This window comes from Pelophylax lessonae (genome assembly GCF_965119305.1).
Source record: "Pelophylax lessonae genome assembly, chromosome: 9".
Classification (NCBI taxonomy): domain Eukaryota; kingdom Metazoa; phylum Chordata; class Amphibia; order Anura; family Ranidae; genus Pelophylax; species Pelophylax lessonae.
In genome coordinates, this window is record NC_138776.1 from 264,271,988 (window position 1) to 264,291,543 (window position 19,556).

The following is a 19,556-nucleotide window of genomic DNA, read 5'->3' on the forward strand; positions in this document are numbered from 1 at the left end:
CATCAAAGGTCCCCCTACGCATCAGAGGTCCCTCATCACATCAGGGGTTCCTCCCATCACATCATATGTTCCTTTCATCACATCCGATTTCCCCCTAATACAGAGGTCCCTCATCACATCAGAGGTTCCCCCTGCACATCAGAGGTTCCTCCCATCACATCAGAGTCCCCCCTAAAACAGAGGTCCCTCGTCACATCAAAAGTCCCCCCTGCAGATCAGAGGTTCCTCCCATTACATCAAAGGTTCCTTCCATCACATCAGAGTCCCCCCTAAAACATTAAAAGTCCCACATCCCATCAATGGTCCCCCTATGCATAAGAGGTCCCTCATCACATCAGGTGTTCCTCCCATTACATCAGACGTTCCTTTAATCACATCAGAGACCCCCCTAAAACAGAGGTCCCCCATCACATCAGAGGTTTCTCCCATCACATCAGAGGTTCCTTCCATCACATCTAAGTCCCCGCCAAAACATTAAAAGTCTCCCTCATAACCGTCAGAGGTTCCTCCCATCACATCAGAGTCCCCCCTAAAACAGAGGTCCCTATTTGCAGCAAAAGTCACCCCTGCAGATCAGAGGTTCCTCCCATCACATCAGAGGTTCCTTCCATCACATTGGAGTCCCCCCTAAAACATTAAAAGCCCCACATCACATCAAAGGTCCCCCTACGCATCAGAGGTCCCTCATCACATCAGGGGTTCCTCCCATCACATCACATGTTCCTTTCATCACATCCGATTTCCCCCTAAAACAGAGGTCCCTCATCACATCAGAGATTCCTCCCATCACATCAGAGATTCCTCCCATCACATCAGAGATTCCTCCCATCACATCAGAGATTCCTCCCATCACATCAGAGATTCATCCCATCACATCAGAGATTCATCCCATCACATCAGAGGTTCCTTCCATCACATCAGAGTCCCCCCTAAAACATTAAAAGTCCCACATCCCATCAATGGTCCCCCTATGCATAAGAGGTCCCTCATCACATCAGGTGTTCCTCCCATTACATCAGACGTTCCTTTAATCACATCAGAGACCCCCCTAAAACAGAGGTCCCCCATCACATCAGAGGTTTCTCCCATCACATCAGAGGTTCCTTCCATCACATCTAAGTCCCCGCCAAAACATTAAAAGTCTCCCTCATAACCGTCAGAGGTTCCTCCCATCACATCAGAGTCCCCCCTAAAACAGAGGTCCCTATTTGCAGCAAAAGTCACCCCTGCAGATCAGAGGTTCCTCCCATCACATCAGAGGTTCCTTCCATCACATTGGAGTCCCCCCTAAAACATTAAAAGCCCCACATCACATCAAAGGTCCCCCTACGCATCAGAGGTCCCTCATCACATCAGGGGTTCCTCCCATCACATCACATGTTCCTTTCATCACATCCGATTTCCCCCTAAAACAGAGGTCCCTCATCACATCAGAGATTCCTCCCATCACATCAGAGATTCCTCCCATCACATCAGAGATTCCTCCCATCACATCAGAGATTCATCCCATCACATCAGAGATTCCTCCCATCACATCAGAGATTCATCCCATCACATCAGAGATTCATCCCATCACATCAGAGGTTCCTTCCATCACATCAGAGTCCCCCCTACAACATTAAAGGTCCCACATCACATCAAAGGTATTCCTGCACATCAAAGGTATTCCTGCACATCAAAGGTCCCTCATCACATCAGAATGCACTTCCTTAAATCAGAGTGCGCCTTATGGTTGCCACCTTTTCTTCAAGTCAAACCTGAACACTTTAGCGGGGCAGAACATGTAAGAACGGGTCTCTAACCTCCACCAGCTCTGTGATGTCGTCATGGAGGAGTGGAAGAGGACTCCAGAGGCAACCTGTGAAGCTCTGGTGAACTCCATGCCCAAGAGTGTTAAGGCAGTGCTGGAAAATAATGGTGGCCACCCAAAATATTGACACCTTGGGCCCAATTTGGACATTCTCACTTAGGGGTGTACTCACTTTTGTTGCCAGCGGTTTAGACATTAATGGCTGTGTGTTGAGTTATTTTGAGGGGACAGTAAATTTACACTGTTATACAAGCTGTACACTCACTACTTTACATTGTAGCAAAGTGTCATTTCTTCAGTGTTGTCACATGAAAAGATAGAATAAAATATTTACAAAAATGGGAGGGGTGTACTTACTTTTGTGAGATACTGTACATTCCCTTAATAAATTATCAAAATCAAGTTCATGGACTGGATTTTTGACTGTGAAGTGCTAGCTGAAAATGCGTATTGCCGTATTGTAACCTGAAAAAAGAACGGATCGCGAGGTGGAGCGCGAAATTATGGAATGAAACTGCAGTATTTATTTCCAACACAAGGAGGTGATCTCACATATTGTCGGTGGAACGCAACTACAGGAAGTGATATCAAGCACAAACAGGAAGTCTTTATGGCAGACAGGAAGTAATGTAAGAGTTTAAATAAGAAGTTCCGGGGTCAGAGGCGAGTTCAGGAGGAAGAAGCGAGGCGACTTTGCTGGAAGTGGCAGCAGAGGAGGTAATAAGATATTATTTTCTATTTACATCCAGTAACCCCCCCCCCCCCCGTCATGTTTCGTCCTCTTCCTCCATAGTCACTGTGACGTCTTTTATCTCCAGCAGATGATGATACATTTAAAATATTCATATATTATTGAGGTTTATGTTCTGGGAGGTCACATGACATCACTCTTATCTCTAATAATAAAACACAGACCTGACCGGAGAGGTGAGGAGGATTCTGGGAGCTCACATGACATCACTCTTATCTCTATTAATAAAACACAGACCTGACCGGAGAGGTGAGGAGGATTCTGGGAGGTCACATGACATCACTCTTATCTCTATTAATAAAACACAGACCTGACCGGAGAGGTGAGGAGGATTCTGGGAGGTCACATGACATCACTCTTATCTCTATTTATAAAACACAGACCTGACCAGAGAGGTGAGGAGAATTCTGGGAATGTTCTTAACCACTTGCCGACCGCCGCACGACTATCTACGTCGGCGGTCAGCCCCTCACAGGCAAACTAACGTAGGTCTACGTCGCTTGCCTGTGAGGGTCTAGGGAGCGAGCGCGCGCCGCCGGAGGCGCGCTCCCGCGTGGTCACGGACCCCCCCGCGCGTGTGACCAGCGGACCCGATGTCCGCCGGTCACTCAGCGATCGGCGGGGGAGAGGGAGAATGTCAGGCAGCTTGTGTAAACAAGCCACCTGTCATTCTCCTCGCTGTAAAGACACTGATCACATGGATCTACTATGTAGATCCGTTGATCAGTGTCCTTACATCTGAAGCCACAGCCAATCACAGTAGAAAGCACGCCCCTAGGGACACACACAGCCCCTCCCTCCCAAATAAAGTTAACCCCTTCACTACCAGTGTATTTTTACAGTAACAGTGCAAATTTATAGCACTGATTACTGTAGAAATGTCACTGGGACCCCCAAAAGTGTCACAAATGTCAGTCAAGGGTCCAATCTGTCCGCCGCAATGTCGCAGTACCGCAAAAAAAATCGCAGATCGCCGCCATTACGCGTTAAAAAAAAAAACAACAAAAATGACAAAAATCTTTCCCTTTGTTAGTAAACGCGATAACTTTTGCGCAAACCAATCAAAATACGCTTTTTGCGGTTTTTTTTTACCAAACATATGTAGCATAAAACAAATTGGCCGAAAATGTTAAAAAATTTTGATTTTTACATTTTTTTTGGGGGGAATTTCATATAAAAAAATGTGAAAAATATTGCTATTTTTGCAAAATTGACGCTCTTTTTTTGTTTATAGCGCGTGATCAAAAAATCGCACAGGTGATCAAATACCACCAAAAGAAAGCTCTGTTTGTGGGAAAAAAAGGACATCAAATTAGTTTAGGTACAGAGTCGCACGACCGCGCAATTGTCCGTTAAAGTCACGCAGTGCCGAACCGCAAAATACCCCCTGGTCAGGAAGGGGGTAAAATCTTCCGGGGCTTAAGTGGTTAATGATAATTTATTTGTACACAGGATTAATTAAGTAGTGAAGAGGACATCTGAGCAGTTCAAATTCGGGTACCAATCCCATGATCCATCTTTAGAAGGACACAAGGATCTCTACAAGGACGTCATGATGGAGAATCAGCCGCCCCTCACATCACCGGGTAAGAGGAGACTTTATTGTAAAGGAGAGAGCAGTACGGAGGATCCACCTAGATCCCCCATCATCTGATAAACACATAGAAACATTGTATTCAGTCAGTGTGTGTGTTTCCTACAGATGGATCCAGTAATGGGAACCCACCAGAGAGATGTCCCCGTCCTCTGTATTCCCGGGATTCCACGCAGGAAGGTCACACCATCCCTCACCATCATCAGGTAGGTGGTACTGAGCATGTGCACCTAACAATGTATTCTAAGCCATGAGAGGACATTCTTCTAATCTTTTGTTCATTTTTAATAAATGGTTTCTACTGTCTTTGGAGTTTAGGGTGAAGACCTAAAAGACTTTAAAGTTGAGGTTAAAGAGGAAGAAGAAGAAGAGAGATTGGTGAGTGGAGATCGGCAGTCTATGGAGGAGAGAGGTCCTCTGTATTCTCGGGATTCCACCCAGGAAGATCTCACCTATAAAGAGAATGATCAGGTAGATGGGACTGGGGAAAAAGAACTCCATTTTAATTCTATTAGACTATTAGAGTAGACATTCTTCTATGTCAGTGATGGCCAACCTTGGCACCCCAGATGTTTTAGAACCACATTTCTCATGATGCCTATACACTCTGCAGTGTAGTTGAGCATCATGGGAATTGTAGTTCCAAAACATCTGGGGTGCCAAGGTTCTCCATCACTGTTCTACGTAATCACTTGATGCTACAATGTACTTTATCCTTGGGATGTAGGGTGAAGAATGGAAGGATATCACAGTTAAAGAGGAAGAAGAAGAGAGGTTGGTGAGTGGAGATCGGCAGTCTATGGAGGAGGGAGGTCCTCTGTATTCCGGAGATTCCACCCAGAAAGACCACAATTATAAAGAGAACGATGAGGTAGATGGAACTGGTCAAAAATAATTCTAAGAGTAGACGTCGTTCTTTGTAATTTCTCGTTCCTTTTTGTAAATCTATTCTGTCACCTTTGGGGTTCAGGGTGAAGAACGGAAAGTCATCAAAGTTGAAGTTAAAGAGGAAGAAGAAGAAGAGAGGTTGGTGAGTGGAGATCAGCAGTCTATGGAGAAGAGAGGTCCTCTGTATTCTCGGGATTCCACCCAGGAAGATCTCACCTATAAAGAGAATGATCAGGTAGATGGGACTGGGGAAAACAAACTTGAAAATACGAGAGGACATTCTTCTATGTCATTTCTTATTCCTTTCCTATTATCTTGGGGTTTAGGGCGAGGAGCTGAAATACGTCAAAGTTGAGGTTAAAGAAGAAGAGACATTGGAGAGTGGAGATCGGCAGTCTATGGAGGAGGGGGAGATGATTATGGAATGTAAGCAGGAGGAATCTTCTCTACATATGGTCACAAGTAAGTAATAAACAATAAATGGAGAAACCATTCACATTTTTTATTAGTCTTCCTTGATTTCTGTGGCCCTATTTCGGCAATGATGTAAAACTCATGGGGGGGGGGGTTCCCCTTCCAAATAGGTAAATGGGCTGGGTGATGCTAGTGGTTGGTAAGGAATCGTATACAGCTGGTGCAAGCAGCTGCTCTTTCCTTAACAACCATTGGCAGCTGAGATTGTGGCAATGTAATTTCCCAAATATGGCCATGTGGCCATAATTGGGCAACAATGAGGCCTGCTGCATCTCCTGTCCAGTTGCATACATGGCCTGGCATTCCCGGTTATGTAAGTGAATGGGCTGGGGGTCGTTAGTGGTTGGTAAAGGTTCCCCGGCTGCAACAGCCACTGCTTCATTAGCAACCATTGACAGCCGGAAGCTAAGCCCTAAACCTTCGGATGAACGTCTGAACAGCTAGTTTTTGGTCTAAACCAGGGGTCTTCAAACTACGGCCCTCCAGTTGTTCAGGAACTATAATTCCCATCACTCCTAGTCATGTCTGTGAATGTCAGAGTTTTACAGTGCCTTATGGGATGTGTAGTTCTACAACAGCTGGAGGGACGTCGTTTGAGGATCCCTGGTCTAAACTAATGTTCAGATTGAACGCTTAGCTCTTCCCTGGTCATCCATGTACAAATCCTGTTACCAAGTGAGGTTTGGGTTTATTGTATCCTTTATATAGTTTGCATTCGTAGTTTGGTGGAATGATTGCACCCAATTCCATGCCGGAGCCCTGAGAGACTTCTTAGTGGTGGACCAACATATATGACTCCCGAATGTAAGACTTGAAACATTTTTTTAAAATTTTTATTCAAAACGTGTTTTCTTACAGATGGACGCTTTGTTCTGAATCCCTCGGAGGGAGATTCTATTTCACCTCCAGATTTCAAGGCAGAAGATGATGACATCACACAATGTTCTCCAGGAGAAGATCCCATTACTCCAACCACAGATCACCGACCTTACCATCTGGAGGGGTCAATGGATCCTTCTAATCCTGAGGAATCTTCTGCTCAATCCCATACTATGACTTTGGATGTCCATCTAAGATCAATGGATCCTTCTAATCCTGAGGAATCTTCTGATAATTCCTATACCATGACTTTGGATGTCCATCTAAGATCAATGGATCCTTCTAATCCTGAGGAACCTTCTGATAAATCCCATACTATGACTTCAGATGTCCATCTAAAATCAATGGATCCTTCTAATCCTGAGGAACCTTCTGATAAACCCCATACTATGACTTCAGATGTCCATCTAAGATCAAAGGATCCTTCTAATCCTGAGGAATCTCCTGATAAATCCCATACTATGACCTCAGATGTCCATCTAAGATCAATGGATCCTTCTAATCCTGAGGAATCTTTTGACCAATCCCATACTATGACTTCAGATGTCCATCTAAGATCAATGGATCCTTCTAATCCTGAGGAATCTCCTGATAAATCCCATACTATGACTTCAGATGTCCATCTGAGATCTCACAGTGCGGATCAATCAACACATCCATCCAATCCCAAGGAGTCTTCTTTATGTGATGGAGGTCACACAGGAGAGAGTCCATTGTCTTCTCTAGATCCTGAGATATCTCGCCCTAATAACGAAGCACCACCTACACAGGGGAGTTGTCCCTCAGTTGAGCGTCCTTTTCCATGTTCAGTGTGCGGAAAATGTTTTACCGACAAAGGAATGCTTCATAGACACCAGAGAAGTCACACGGAAGAACGGCCTTTTCCATGCACAGAGTGCGGAAAATGTTTTTCCGACAATGGAAAACTTACCAGACACCAGAGAAGTCACACGGGTGAGCGGCCTTTTTCATGTTCAGAGTGCGGGAAATGTTTCACCGCCAAAGGAACACTTAATATACACCAGAGAACTCACACGGGTGAGCGTCCCTTTTCATGTTCAGAGTGCGGGAAAAGTTTCTCTCATAAAGGAGCCCTTGTTAAACACCAGAGAATACACACGGGTGAGCGTCCTTATTCATGCTCGGAGTGCGGAAAATGTTTCACTCAGAAAGGATCCCTCGTTAAACACCAGAGAAAACACACGGGTGAGCGTCCTTTTTTGTGCTTAGAGTGTGGGAAATGTTTCCCCTATGAAAGAAGCCTTCTGCTACACCAGAAAACTCACACAGAAAGGTTTCTTTTTTCTTGTACAGAGTGCGGGAAAGGTTTCCTTACGAAAAAGTATCTTATTTCCCATCAAAGAATTCACACAGGTGAGCGTCCTTTTTCATGTTCAGAGTGCGGGAAATGCTTTTCTATGAGACAAAACCTTCTTAAACACCGGAGAGTTCACACGGGGGAGCGTCCTTTTTCTTGTTCAGAGTGCGGGAAATGTTTCACTATGAAACAATACCTTCTTGATCACCAGAAAATTCACACGGGCGAGCGTCCTTTTTCTTGTTCAGAGTGTGGGAAATCTTTCACTGCAAAACAATACCTTCTTAAACATCAGAGAATCCACACCGGTGAGCATCCTTTCTCGTGTTCAGAGTGCGGGAAAAGTTTCTCTCTGAAAGAAAAACTTCTTGTACACCAGAGAATTCACACAGGTGAACGTCCTTATTCTTGCACAGAGTGCGGAAAATGTTTCACCCAGAAAATATACTTTGTTCATCACCAAAGAATTCACAAGGATGAGCGTCCTTTTCCGTGTTTAGAGTGCGGGAATAGTTTCACCATGAAACAAAAACTTCTCGTACACCAGAGGACTCACACAGCTGAGCGTTCTTTTTCATGTTCAGAGTGTGGGAAATGTTTCGATACTAAAAGATACCTTGTTCAGCACCAGAGGATTCACACGAGTGAGCGTCCTTTTTCATGTTCAGAGTGCGGGAAATGTTTCGCTACTAAAAGATACCTTGTTCAGCACCAGAGGATTCACACGAGTGAGCGTCCTTTTTCATGTTCAGAGTGCGGGAGATGTTTCACTCAGAAAATATACCTTCTTAAACACCAGAGAAGTCACCTACGTGATCATCTTTCTCTTGTTTAGAGTGTGGGAAATGTTTTACAGTCCAAGGAAATCTACTCCAACTTCTACTAAATGTGATTTTGGTTCGATTCAGTTTGTTGTCTGGTAATCGATTGTTTTATTTTGTAAAAATAAAAAGAAAACTCTTCACTTTACGATATTCTGTTCTGAGTCCCTTTTTTTGTGGAGATGAGTGCTTCCCCACCACCAACACCACTACCAACACCACCACCACCAACACCACCACCAACATCACCACCACCACCCCCACCAGCAAAATCCCCACCAACACCACCACCAACACCACCACCCCCACCACCAACATCCCCACCAACACCACCACCAACATCACCACCCCCAACAACACCACCACCAACACTACAACCACTATTACCACTACCGACACCATCACCAACACCACCACCCCCACCACCAACATCCCCACCAACACCATCACCACCACTACCAATACCACCACCAACACAACCACCACTACCAACACCACCACCAAAACTACCAACACCACCACCACTACCAATGCCACCACCATCCCATCACCAACAACACCACCATCACCACCACCAAAACTACCAACACCACCACTACCAAAACCACCACCACCACCACTGCCAACACCACCATCAACACCACCATCATCACCAACACCACCACTACCAACACCACCACCAACACTACTGCAAACACCACCACCACTACCAACGCCACCACCACCACCAACCCCACTACCACCATCCCACCACCAACACCATCACCACTACCAACACCAGAAACCAGAAAGGAAGCTACTCACTAGGGGGGAACCTCTGGGTGAGTCTAGGATGGAAAAGGACCTGGGGGTACTGGTAGACAACAGGCTTGGCAGTGGCATGCAATGCCAAGCCGCTGCAAGACAAGCCAACAGAATACTGGGATGTATAAAAAAGGGGATTCACTCCAGAAATAAAGAGATTATTCTCCCACTCTACAAGACTCTGGTCCGGCCACATCTGGAGTATGCTGTCCAGTTCTGGGCACCGGTCCTCAGGAAGGATGTGCTGGAACTGGAGAGAGTCCAGAGAAGGGCAACAAAAATAATTATGGGAATGGAGGACATCGGCTATGAGGAAAGACTACAAGCACTGAACTTATTCCCTCTGGAGAAGAGATGATTGAGGGGGATATGATATCAATGTACAAATACTGTACTGGCAACCCTAGCATATTGAAAAACCTATTCAGAGAAAGGGAATACAATAAGACACGTGGCCACTCACTAAAACTAGAGGAAACGCGGTTTAACCTTAAAGTACGTAGGGGGTTCTTCACTGTCAGAGCAGTAAGGATGTGGAATTCTCTTCTGCAAACAGTCGTATCAGCAGGGAGCATCGATAGTTTCAAAAAACTATTAGATGGGCACCTTAAAGACCACAACATACAGGGGTATACAATGTACAACATACAGGGGTATACAATGTACAACATACAGGGGTATACAATGTACAACATACAAGGGTATACAATATACAACATACAGGGGTATACAATGTACAACATACAGGGGGTATACAATGTACAGCATACAGGGGTATACAATGTACGACATACAGGGGTATACAATGTACAACATACAGGAGTATACAATGTACAACATACAGGGGTATACAATGTACAACATACAGGGGTATACAATGTACAACATACAGGGGTATACAATGTGCAACATACAGGGGTATACAATGTACAACATACAGGGGTATACAATGTGCAACATACAGGGGTATACAATGTACAACATACAGGGGTATACAATGTACAACATACAGGAGTATACAATGTACAACATACAGGGGTATACAATGTACAACATACTGGGGTATACAATGTACAACATACAGGGGTATACAATGTACAACATACAGGGATATACAATGTACAACATACAGGGGTATACAATGTACAACATACAGGGGTATACAATGTACAACATACAGGGGTATACAATGTACAACATACAGGGGTATACAATGTACAACATACAGGGGTATACAATGTGCAACATACAGGGGTATACAATGTGCAACATACAGGGGTATACAATGTACAACATACAGGGGTATACAATATGCAACATACAGGCTTATACAATGTACAACATACAGGGGTATACAATGTACAACATACAGGAGTATACAATGTACAACATACAGGGGTATACAATGTACAACATACTGGGGTATACAATGTACAACATACAGGGGTATACAATGTACAACATACAGGGATATACAATGTACAACATACAGGGGTATACAATGTACAACATACAGGGGTATACAGTGTACAACATACAGGGGTATACAATGTACAACATACAGGGGTATACAATGTACTGTTAACAGCAAACACACACACACACATCATAGGTTGAACTGGATGGACTGATGGACACACACCATCATCACCACCAACACCACCACCAACCCCAAAAACAGGCAGGTGAGTAGGTATGCACAAATATAGTAATGCGTCACCAACAACACATCACCAACAACACCACCACCAACATAACCAGCACCACCACCAAAACTACAACCACTATTACCACTACCAACACCACCACCACCACCAACATCACCACCAACATCACCATTATTACCACCACCATCACTACCAACACCATCACCAACACCACTACCACCCCTACCAACACCACCACCACTACCAACACCACCACCAATGCCATCACCAACACCATCACCACTACCAACACCACCACCACCCCTACCAACACCACCACCACTACCAACACCACCATCCCATCACCACCACCAACACCCCCACCAAAACTACCAACACCACCACCAACACTACTACCAGCACCACCATCACCAACACCACCACCACTACCACCACCATCATCAACACCACTACCAACAACACCACCAACAACCCCACTACCACCATCCCATCACCAACACCACCACCAACACCGCCACCACTACCACCACCATCAACACCATCACCAACACCACCACCAACACCATCATCACCACCACCAACCCCTAAAACAGGCAGGTGAGTAGGTAGGCACAAATATAGTAATGCGTGTGGGGACCAGATCCCACCATGAGAGTACTTTGAAGGAGTTTTCGCTAGTGGCCACGGTCTGAGATCAGGACTTAGTGGCCTCCCAAATTTCTGTCCAGTTACAGTGAGGCCAGCTTCCCACTTACACCATATTGTCAAAAGTATTGGGACGCCTGCCTTTACACGCACATGAACTTTAATGGCATCCCAGTCTTAGTTCGTAGGGTTCAATATTGAGTTGGCTCACCCTTTGCAGCTATAACAGCTTCAGCTCTTCTGGGAAGGCTGTCCACAAGGTTTAGGAGTGTGTCTGAGGGAATGTCCATAAAGACATGGATGAGCGAGTTTGGGGTGGAGGAACTTGACTGGCCTGCACAGAGCCCTGACCTTAACCCAATAGAACACCTCTGGGATGAATTAGAGCGGAGACTGCGAGCCAGGCCTTCTCGTCCAACATCTGTGCCTGACCTTACAAATGCGCTTCTGGAAGAATGGTGAAACATTCCCATAGACACACTCCTAAACCTTGTGGACAGCCTTCCCAGAAGAGTTGAAGCTGTTATAGCTGCAAAGGGTGGGCCAACTCAATATTGAACCCTACGGACTAAGACTGGGATGTCATTAAATTTCATGTGTGTGTAAAAAAAATACTTTTGACAATAGAGTGTATATGAAATAATTTAGTCCTGTGTGTATTGGTAATCCAATTAAAAAATTGTAAAAAAATATATATATTTATACAAATATTTTTCCTGTATAATCTTTTTGTGTAGTCATCGATGTAACTTAGTAGAAGAATGGACCACAAAATAGCGGGCAAAACAATGGAACATAACGTAGACTGCAGTATTTATATTTAACACAAGGCGGTGATCTTATGTGTTTTCAGTGGAACGCACTAACAGGAAATGATGTCAGGTGCAGACAGGAAGTGATGTCAGGTACAGACAGGAAGTGATGTCAGGTATAAATAGGAAGTTCCAGGTGAAAGTTGAGTCCTGAGGAAGTAGAGAGGAGACATTGCTGGGAGTTGCAGCAGAGGAGGTAAAAGGATCTTATTTTCTATTTACACCCAGTAACCCCCCCCCCCCCCGTCATGTCCGTCCGTCCTCTTCCTCCATAGTCACTGTGACGTCTTTTATGTCCAGCAGATGATGACAAATAAAAAATAGTTACAAATAATTTTTTTTTTATACTTTCCTAAAAAATTCCAACTGAAGCCACACTTTTGTTTACTTTTTAGATGCTTCAAATATTTCCGGGTTTACTTTCAGTGATATTAATAATGTCTATAATGTAGTAGAAGAAGCAGTCGGAGGTGTCAGAACTACGGAGCGGACATTATTCATCCCAGTATAATACAGATAATTCTTGGCGTTGAGTGTTCTGTATACATTGGAGGGAGGTGAGGAGGATTCTGGGAGTCTTTAGAAGGACACAAGGATCCCTACAAGGACGTCATGATGGAGAATCAGCCGCCCCTCACATCACCGGGTAAGAGGAGACTTTATTGTAAAGGAGAGAGCAGTACGGAGGATCCACCTAGATCCCCCATCATCTGATAAACACATAGAAACAATGTATTCAGTCAGTGTGTGTGTTTCCTACAGATGGATCCAGTAATGGGAACCCACCAGAGAGATGTCCCCGTCCTCTGTATTCCCGGGATTCCACACAGGAAGATCACACCATCCCTCACCATCATCAGGTAGATTAGACCTAAAATATAGCCTAAACTATTGCATTCCTTGTTTCTTTCTTTAAATGTATTCTATAATCTTTGGGGTTTAGGGTGAAGAACTGATGGAAGTTGAGGTAAAAGAAGAAAAACAGACATTGGCGAGTGGAGATCAGCGGTATATGGAGGAGGGTTGTCCTCTGTATGCCTGGGATTCCACCCTGGAACATAAAGCCCCATACACACGATCAGATTATCGAACGATCTGTCGTCCGTTTTTTGTGGCATGCTAGTCTGATGTGGAAAGTGAAGAGGTTTTTTTCCTATGAATTTTCCCGTACGACAGAATTTTACTTCAGAAGTGATGTCTTGTGTTGGATTGCTTTGTATGCAGTGGCGGCTGGTGCTCAAAATTTTTGGGGGGGCGCAAACAGAAAAATGAGTGACCAGCGTGCCCCCAATCAATGCAGAGTGCCACAGCATTGTCCCCAATCATTGCAGAGTGCCACAGCATTGTCCCCAATCATTGCAGAGCGCCACAGCATTGTCCCCAATCATTGCAGAGCGCCACAGCTTTGTCCCCATTCATTGCAGAGCGCCACAGCATTGTCCCCAATCATTGCAGAGCGCTACAGCATTGTCCCCAATCATTGCAGAGCGCCACAGCATTGTCCCCAATCATTGCAGAGCGCCACAGCTTTGTCCCCATTCATTGCAGAGCGCCACAGCATTGTCCCCAATCATTGCAGAGCGCCACAGCATTGTCCCCAATCATTGCAGAGCGCCACAGCATGTCTCCCTCAATGCAGTGTGGGCTCCCCCCCCCCCCCCAGACCAATGCACTTACCTGGCGGCGGCTTCCTCTTCAGTCCCGGCAGCGGCGGCTTTTCCTCACTCTGTCCCCCGGCGCGTCTCCACGAGTACTTCCGGTCACGAGCCTCCTCGGCCAATGGCAAGGGGTTTGCCTTGCGGCCAATCAGGAAGCGCGTATCGGACGCGCTTCCTGATTGGCCAGGAGGAGGATCGGTGTGGCAATAGCGAATTTTCATTCGCTATTGTCACACAATGGGTGGAGTCGGGACGCACTGATCTGCGCCCCGGCTCCACCCTTTGCATCGCCCTATTAGAGCCTCTGGCTCTTATCAGGTGATGTTAAAAAAAAAAAATCCCCATTAAGCTCCATGCATCCGGCACCCTGCATGTAGATTGAGGGGGCGGCGCCCCTGCGCCCCATATACACCGGCCGCCACTGTTTGTAGGTGTTCTTTAGTTTCTGAGCATGCCTAGTCTTGCACTTAAGATTTTTTTCCGTCGAAATCTGTACTAATGAGATGAAAATCGGACGTTGTATTACGGGCAACAAAAATTTTATAGCCTGCGCATCAGGATTTTGTCAGCCGAAAAGTCGGAGTCGGCTGTCGAAAGCACCATACTAACAATCCAAAAATCGGCAAATCGGTCGTCGGACGAAACTTCCCTTCCAAATTTCTTACTGTGTGTACGGGGCTTTACTCTACAGAGAATTATCTGGTAGATCACACCATCCCTCACAATGACATAGGAGCCAGCCCATCTCTTGTTTCTTTATATTTCTATGTTTTATCATCTTTGGGATTTAGGGTGAAGAACTGAAGGACATCAAAGTTGAGGTAAAAGAAGAAGAGACGTTTGATAGTGAAGCTCAGCAGTCTGTGGAGGAGGGTTGTCCTCTGTATTGCCAGGATTCCCCCCAGGAACATAACGACTATACAGAGAATGCTCAGGTAGATCACACCATCCCTCACCATGATCAGGTAGACGGGACTGAGCACGTAGGTCTAAAAATGTATTCTAAGCTCTGATATGACATAGGACCCAGGCCATCTCGTTTCTTTATATTTATATGTTCTATCATCTTTGGGCTTTAGGATGCAGAACTGAAGGACATCAAAGTTGAGGTAAAACAAGAAGAAGAGATGTTTGTTAGCGGAGCTCAGCAGTCTACGGAGGAAAGAAGTCCTCTGTATTCCAAGGATTCAACCCAGGAAGATAATATTAATACAAAGAATGATCAGGTAGATAAAACTGGGCAAGAAAAGCACCTCCTTGCCCCCCTAATACAGTATTTCCTGACTCAATTCCTCAAGTACCCCCAGCAGGCCATGTTTTTGAAATTTCCCTTAGAAAAAATAGTTTTTACAAATACTAAGCCATGAACAATAATCCTAAAAGCATGACCTGTTGGGGGTACCTGACAACCAAACTACTGCCCTAGGACCTTCAGAGTTGACATTTCCACTCAGGGTAGGATTTTTGACCTATAAGGGTTAATTTACTAAAACTGGAGAATGATCAAAGCTTGCCACCTCAATCTCCTAAATACGCCCCTTACTAACGGATGACCCCACAAAGTTTCAAATTCACTCCCTGGTTTTTTCTCACTACTGCAACTGCCCTCTCATTGGCGTACCATTTTTACATAGGTTATCCTCCCCTTCAGTCCATGATGAATGCTACTGCCAGACTCATCCACCTCACCAACCGTTCAGGGTCTGCTACCCCTCTCTGCCAGTCCCTCCATTGGCTTCCATTCATTTTCCTCCACTTCTCTCTGCCAGTCCCTCCAATGGCTTCCATTCAGTGTCCTCAACCCTTCTCTGCTAGTCCCTCCAATGGCTTCCATTCAGTGTCCTCCACCCCTGTCTGCCAATCCCTCAACTGGTCTCCATCCAGTGTTCTCTACCCCTCTCTGCCAATCCTTCAACTGGTCTCCATTCAGTGTCCTCCACCCCTCTCTGCCAATCCCTCCACTGACTTCCATTCAGTGTCCTCCACCCCTCTCTGCCAATCCCTCCACTGGCTTCCATTCAGTGTCCTCCACCCTTCTCTGCCAATCCCTCCACTGGCTTTCATTCAGTGTCCTCCACCCCTCTCTGTCAATCCCTCCACTGGCTTCCATTCAGTGTCCTCCACCCCTCTCTGCAAGTATCTCCAATGGCTTCCATTCAGTGTTCTCCACCCTTTCTTCCAGTCTCTCCACTGGCTTCCATTCAGTGTCCTCCACCCCTCTCTGCCAGTCTCTCCACTGGCTTTCATTCAGTGTCCTCCACCCCTCTCTGCCAGTCCCTCCAATGGCTTCCATTCAGTGTCCTCCACCCCTCTTTGCCAATCCCTCAACTGGTCTCCATTTAGTGTTTTCCACTCATCTCTGCCCATCCCTCCACTGGCCTCCATTCAGTATCATTCACTTCTCTCTGCCAATCCTTCAACTGGTCTCCATTCAGTGTCCTCCACCCCTCTCTGCCAATCCCTCCACTGACCTCCATTCAGTGTCCTCCACCCCTTCCTGCCAATCTCTCCACTGGCCTCCATTCAGTGTCCTCCACCCCTCTCTGCCAATCCCTCCACTGGCTTCCATTCAGTGTCCTCCATCCCTCTGGCCAAAAAAAAAAAAACCCTCAAAAATCGTTCTATGAGTAGACATTCTTCTTCGTAATCTCTTGTTCCTTGTATAAAATGTGCTCTGTCATCTTTGGGGTTTAGGGTGAAGAACGAAAATGCATCAAAGTTGAGGTTAAAGAGGAAGAAGAAGAGAGGTTGTTGAGTGGAAATCAGCAGTCTATGGAGGAGGTGGAGATGATTATGGACCATAAACCAGAGGAATCTTCTCTACATATGGACACAAGTAAGTATTAAACATCTCCATTCTTCAGTATGTAGTAATGTTTCCAATAAATGAAGTGGAGGAAGGTCCATCTCTGCTGTCACGAATGTTACCCAGTGTGGTTTGGGTGTGTTGTGTCCTTTTATCTGTTTTGTATTCATAGTCTGGTGTAATTATTGCACCCAATTCCATCCTGGAGCTCCGAGAGTCTTCTTAGAGGTGGACCAACATATATGACCCCTGAATATACAGTGCCTTGCGAAAGTATTCGGCCCCCTTGAACTTTGCGACCTTTTGCCACATTTCAGGCTTCAAACCTAAAGATATAAAACTTAAATTTTTTGTGAAGAATCAACAACAAGTGGGACACAATCATGAAGTGGAATGAAATTTATTGGATATTTCTAACAAATAAAAAACTGAAAAATTGGGCGTGTAAAATTATTCAGCCCCTTTACTTTCAGTGCAGCAAACTCTCTCCAGAAGTTCAGTGAGGATCTCTGAATGATCCAATGTTGACCTAAATGATTAATGATGATAAATAGAATCCACCTGTGTGTAATCAAGTCTCCGTATAAATGCACCTGCACTGTGATAGTCTCAGAGGTCCAATTAAAGCGCAGAGAGCATCATGAAGAACAAGGAACACACCAGGCAGGTCCGAGATACTGTTGTGGAGAAGTTTAAAGCCGGATTTGGATACAAAAAGATTTCCCAAGCTTTAAACATCCCAAGGAGCACTGTGCAAGCGATAATATTGAAGTGGAAGGAGTATCAGACCACTGCAAATCTACGAAGACCTGGCCATCCCTCTAAACTTTCAGCTCATACAAGGAGAAGACTGATCAGAGATGCAGCCAAGAGGCCCATGATCACTCTGGATGAACTGCAGAGATCTACAGCTGAGGTGGGAGACTCTGTCCATAGGACAACAATCAGTCGTATACTGCACAAATCTGACCTTTATGGAAGAGTGGCAAGAAGAAAGCCATTTCTTAAAGATATCCATAAAAATTGTTGTTTAAAGTTTGCCACAAGCCACCTGGGAGACTCACCAAACATGTGGAAGAAGGTGCTCTGGTCAGATGAAACCAAAATCAAACTTTTTTGGCAACAATGCAAAACGTTATGTTTGGCGTAAAAGCAACACAGCTCATCACCCTGAACACACCATCCCCACTGTCAAACATGGTGGTGGCAGCATCGTGGTTTGGGCCTGCTTTTCTTCAGCAGGGACAGGGAAGATGGTTAAAATTGATGGGAAGGATGGAGCCAAATACAGGACCATTCTGGAAGAAAACCTGATGGAGTCTGCAAAAGACCTGAGACTGGGATGGAGATTTGTCTTCCAACAAGACAATGATCCAAAACATAAAGCAAAATCTACAATGGAATGGTTCACAAATAAACATATCCAGGTGTTACAATGGCCAAGTCAAAGTCCAGACCTGAATCCAATCGAGAATCTGTGGAAAGAACTGAAAACTGCTGTTCACAAACGCTCTCCATCCAACCTCACTGAGCTCGAGCTGTTTTGCTAGGAGGAATGGGCAAAAATTTCAGTCTCTCGATGTGCAAAACTGATAGAGACATACCCCAAGCGACTTACAGCTGTAATCGCAGCAAAAGGTGGAGCTACAAAGTATTAACTTAAGGGGGCTGAATAATTTTGCACGCCCAATTTTTCAGTATTTTATTTGTTAAAAAAAGTTTGAAATATCCAATAAATTTCATTCCACTTCATGATTGTGTCCCACTTGTTGTTGATTCTTCACAAAAGATTACAGTTAGGGTTGAGCGGACACCTAGATGTCCGTGTTCGACGGGTTCGGCCGAACTTTAAAAAAAAGTCCGGGTCCGTGTCCCGGACTTTTACCGAACTTTTCCCGGACACCGAACCCCATTGAAGTCAATGGGGACCCGAACTTTAAGGCACTAAAATGGCTCTAAAACACCAAAGGAAAGGGCTAGAGTGCTGCAAATGGCAGCAAAACGTAATTAAGAGCATGGCAAGTGCTCTGCAAACAAATGTGGATAGGGAAATAACTTAAAACAACAAAAAAAAACAGAAAAATAAAACAATGTTCTTCTTCATCTCTGAAGGACGAGGCCCATATGGAGTAGGAGGGAGGTTGAGGTGGTGGTGGATGTGGCGGTGACATAGGCGTGCGCACAGGGTGTGCTGGGTGTGCCTGGGCACACCCTAATCACCTAGGGCACATAGCATTGCCAGTGAGGAGATGGGAAAGATCTCCCTGGGACCTGCTCTGCTCTATTTCTCCTTGCCTACAGGTACATGGCCCCGATACATTACTCTCCCTGCTGGCAAACACATGCATGTGTATTTCAACTTTGGGGTGCACACCTTAATGCAATAGGCTGCGCACACCTATGGGCGGTGTAGGTGGAAGCGGCGGTGGAGGAGGACCAGGGCCGGATTAACAGCATCATGGGCTTGGTGCTGAGGATTTTGAAGGGCCTTAAGGGCCGTGCCTTGCCATGCACCCAGAGGAGGAAGGGTGCAGCCATGCATGCCTAATTCAACATGGGATGCTGTCTCTGAAGCCCATAAACACATCCATGCATCGCCAACTGTCCCTCCTTGTCCGGCCTTCACGCT

The 19,556-nt window shown here is 45.4% G+C and overlaps 3 protein-coding genes across 4 annotated transcripts in view; 2 read left to right on the top strand and 1 right to left on the bottom strand.

Moving 5' to 3' along the window:
- Positions 1–19,556, bottom strand: part of LOC309562677 (uncharacterized protein) — a 420,285-nt gene that overhangs the window by 130,794 nt on the left and 269,935 nt on the right. The window lies entirely within an intron of this gene.
- Positions 1–19,556, top strand: part of LOC309564435 (uncharacterized protein) — a gene marked incomplete at its 5' end in the record, with an annotated part of 253,943 nt that overhangs the window by 60,166 nt on the left and 174,221 nt on the right. Inside the window, 2 exon segments of the mRNA XM_082269065.1 lie at positions 7,254–8,158; positions 8,327–8,526. Of these exon segments, the coding sequence (XP_082125191.1) occupies positions 7,254–8,158; positions 8,327–8,526 (1,105 nt within the window).
- Positions 8,085–19,556, top strand: part of LOC309563916 (uncharacterized protein) — a gene marked incomplete at its 3' end in the record, with an annotated part of 182,514 nt that continues 171,042 nt past the window's right edge. Inside the window, exon 1 of the mRNA XM_082268548.1 lies at positions 8,085–8,106. The remainder of the gene's footprint in view (positions 8,107–19,556) is intronic.